General features: G+C 34.2%; 1 protein-coding gene across 1 annotated transcript; it reads right to left on the bottom strand.

The window, feature by feature from the left end:
* Nucleotides 1-420: 420 nt before the first annotated feature.
* On the bottom strand, nt 421-2,557 carry LOC120163504 (probable aquaporin TIP-type). The gene is made up of 3 exons (XM_039173429.1): nt 2,399-2,557; nt 1,398-1,648; nt 421-967 (listed from the first exon to the last, which is right to left on the bottom strand). The coding sequence occupies exons 1-3, from the start codon at nt 2,523-2,525 to the stop codon at nt 593-595; spliced, it is 753 nt and encodes a 250-aa protein (XP_039029360.1). The 5' UTR covers nt 2,526-2,557; the 3' UTR covers nt 421-592.
* Between the last annotated feature and the right edge of the window lie 1,092 nt (nt 2,558-3,649).

Consider the following 3,649-nt stretch of genomic DNA (forward strand, 5'->3'; position numbering starts at 1 on the left):
TTTCAGTTCAACTCCACTCTGAAGCAGATCTAACTCAATCATTTCACACATTATCTAAAGGAATCAATTCCCATATCATTTATATAAAGATGTAACTTTATCCTCCATTTGGACGCGCATGCCTTCAGCCGGCTTTGGATTATTACATTATTATATTTATGTTTCATTTAATTTAATTGGAACATAAAACTGAAATGGTTAACCTAAAATTACTCAAATTATACGAAATTATTCTTTTAAAAGATAAATTAAATTAAACGAACTTATTGAATGAACTTGATAATTTAAGGGAGAGTTATTCTCCTTAGAGGTCATGTGTTCAAACAGTTATTTACATGAATTGTGAATTATCAATAATTAAAAAAGATTATGAACAAATATTATATCTTATAATCAATTCATAATATTAAAAAAATAGAGAAAGAGAATTGGATTAAAGGGAAATATCCATAAGCCAACTAGGTATATTTACATTTCCTTATTAACAAGTGCACGCTTTTTGTTTCCATTCATGAAAAACACCCACAACCTTAAGAAATTGAAATCAAAGCATTTACGACCAAACAAAAACCATAAACAATAGTTTTGAACTTTAAGCGTAGTCTTCAGAAGCTGGTGCTGGGGAATATGAGCCAATGAAAATGTCACCATAAATCAGACCAGCTAATCCTCCCCCAATCAATGGACCAACCCAATAGATCCAGTTATCAGCGAAGTTCCCACTGACCACCGCAGGTCCAAAAGAACGGGCTGGGTTCATTGAACCACCGCTAAATGGACCGGCGGCTAAGATGTTGGCACCCACGATGAAACCAATTGCGATGGGTGCGATAATCCCAAGAGAACCCTTTTTGGGGTCAGCTGCGGTGGCATAGACGGTGTAGACAAGGGCAAAGGTTATCACGATCTCCATTACAACGCCTTCCACGGCGTTCATTCCTGCAGCAACGCCATGGGTTGGTACGCTCTGCATAACATTCAATTCCATTGAAAGATTAATAACAGTACGTAAATAAAACCAATTGATCTCAATAGTTAAGAGATTATTGTAATCATTTAAGGTCCTGAATTTAAACACAACGCTTGCGTTTGTAAGAATATATAAACATTTATTATCAAATTATTAAGAGTCTTTTGAATAAATATTACATTATATTTGTCACAGACTAATTTTTTATTGAGATCATCCGTGAATAGATATTTCAAGTTGTAATCTTCTTAAATTTCATGTTATTTTGATTTTAGATCAATTTTTAATTTGGATAAAGAAACTTCAGTTACATACATTTTATGATTAAATGAAAATAAGTTAGATTTAAATTCGAGTTGACGGGGTCAAATATTCGGATTTTAGTAAAAGAGTTGACATGTCGAAAATGGATATAATTATCCCTTACCAATCCGTTGGTGACAAACTGGAGGAGGAGGCAAGCAACGATGGAGCCAAGGCATTGGGCAATCCAATAGAAAAGGGCAGTTAAGATGGTAATGTTTCCTCCAACGGCCAACCCAAAGGTGACGGCAGGATTCAAATGGCCACCGGAGATGTTGGCTGCAATTGCTACCCCAACAAACAGGGCAAATGCATGGGCCACCGCAACAGCCACCAGACCTGTTGGGTCTAGTGCTGCATCAGCCGTCAGCTTCCCTATAAAAAAATAAAGTCGAACATTAACATTCACCATAATTAATTATGATCATATATTCATAATAGTAACGATCGTAATTATTGGTGTAAATGAACAGACATTCGTTGAAATGTTAGTGAAAAGTTTGTATAATATTCGTTTATGTTCATTTATTAAGTTAAATAAACGAATATAAACAAAAAAAATTGTTCGACTAATAAATAAATGAACACAAACAAAAGTGTGATTGGTTTGTTTATGTTCACGAGCAAGGTCGTTTACTCGGTTAGTCTTTTTCTTTTATTATTCTTTTATATTTTAAATATTGGTGAAGATAAAGACTGAACTGAACATAAGGTCAACTTTGAGGTTTAAACTGTGAAGCCTAAGAAGCAAAATGACTGGTAGCTCAATTTCACTAATTTTGAACCAACATGTTCGTGAATACTAAACAAACATATTTACGAACATTAAATAAGCATGTTCGTGGATAATAAATAAACCGATACAAACACTTTCAAAAATAAATAAATAAACACGAACATGATATTAAAAATTTAAACGAATACGAATTGAAAAGGAATAAACAAACAAACGTGAACATAATCTTATTTGTTTAAACTCGATTCGTTTACACTCCTAATTGTAATATGATTAATATATTCATCATATTCCAATTTATTATAATCAGTAAGCCTGGATCGAATACTGTAAAAAATATTGTAGGAACGATCCTCTCAGTTGAATGGATAGTGGTTGGGGACACTTACCATAGGCAATGGCCGATCCAACACCGGCAAAGACAAAAAGCAAGGTGGCAATGAACTCGGCCAAATAAGCCTTGAGAGACCCAACACTAAAAGAATCACCGATGCTACCGAAAGCTATCTTAACCATTTTTGGCCAATGAGAAGATGACTCGACAAACTTGTATTTGTGCCTATCTACACCTTTCTTTGGGAGAGAAACTAGCTATTTATATTAAACTGAATACACAGCAGGTTAAGAAAAAAGAACCTTCACCGGCACCGACTATGGGCCTACCCGGCTTAACTGGCACCCCATGATTGGCAACCGACCAACCGCCTTATCATAATTTATATGAAGTGCAAGCTCCAGACGACTATATTAACTAGTAATTTATGAGGAAATGGACAATGGTTTTTGTTTTTTATAATATTACAATAATTTAGTATTTTTTAGAATTTTCTTAATTAATTAATAATGTGTATAAACTCTGTAAATACAATTATTTAAATTAAGAACTTTTAGTAAAAATAAAATTTTTTTTATCACTTAAGCTATTTGATGGATTCAATAAATTTTATTTTTTAAAAAATCTCGAGGATAAGTATATATGTGACCAGGGATGGACGAGTAGGGGTGGCAATTGGGTGGGGAAAAATCGAATACCGTGGGGATTCGAACCGACAATGATGGGGAATAACCGAAATCTTCATCCACGGGGACGGGGATGGGGATGGGGATGGGGGAAGTTTTATCTCCGAAGCTCAAATGGGGATGGGGGAGAGGATTGCTATATTCGAACCATGGGGATAACCGAACTGTACCCGTGTGAATAACTGTAGGATCCTCGAAATTTTACAAAAATAACTATGGGATCCCCGAAAAATATATGTGAGATTAGATGTTGTCACTGTTACATCTCAAAGGAACTAAAATTAAAGTTTAGATCTTTTCTCATTTAATATACATTAATTTGTTGATATTAAAAATGGTTAAGATTGTACATATACATCGGGTATTAGATGAATATTGATGTTTGAAACTTTCATATTATAGATAGAGACCAATTTGAGACAATCTAATAAATCTTACAAGTTTTAGGTGTTGCATTAATTTCAAAAATATTTGTTTACTTTTTGGGATGGGGATTAATCAAAACCCACAAGGATCCGTAAGGGATAGATATGGGGATAAAAAAATCCCCGAAACATATAATAGGGATTCTCCAAAATCGTATCCGCAAGTGTTGGGGACGGAATGGGTAATGCAAAACC

This window comes from Hibiscus syriacus, unplaced genomic scaffold, assembly GCF_006381635.1.
Source record: "Hibiscus syriacus cultivar Baekdansim isolate YM2019G1 unplaced genomic scaffold, ASM638163v2 tig00111458_pilon, whole genome shotgun sequence".
In the NCBI taxonomy this organism is placed as follows: domain Eukaryota; kingdom Viridiplantae; phylum Streptophyta; class Magnoliopsida; order Malvales; family Malvaceae; genus Hibiscus; species Hibiscus syriacus.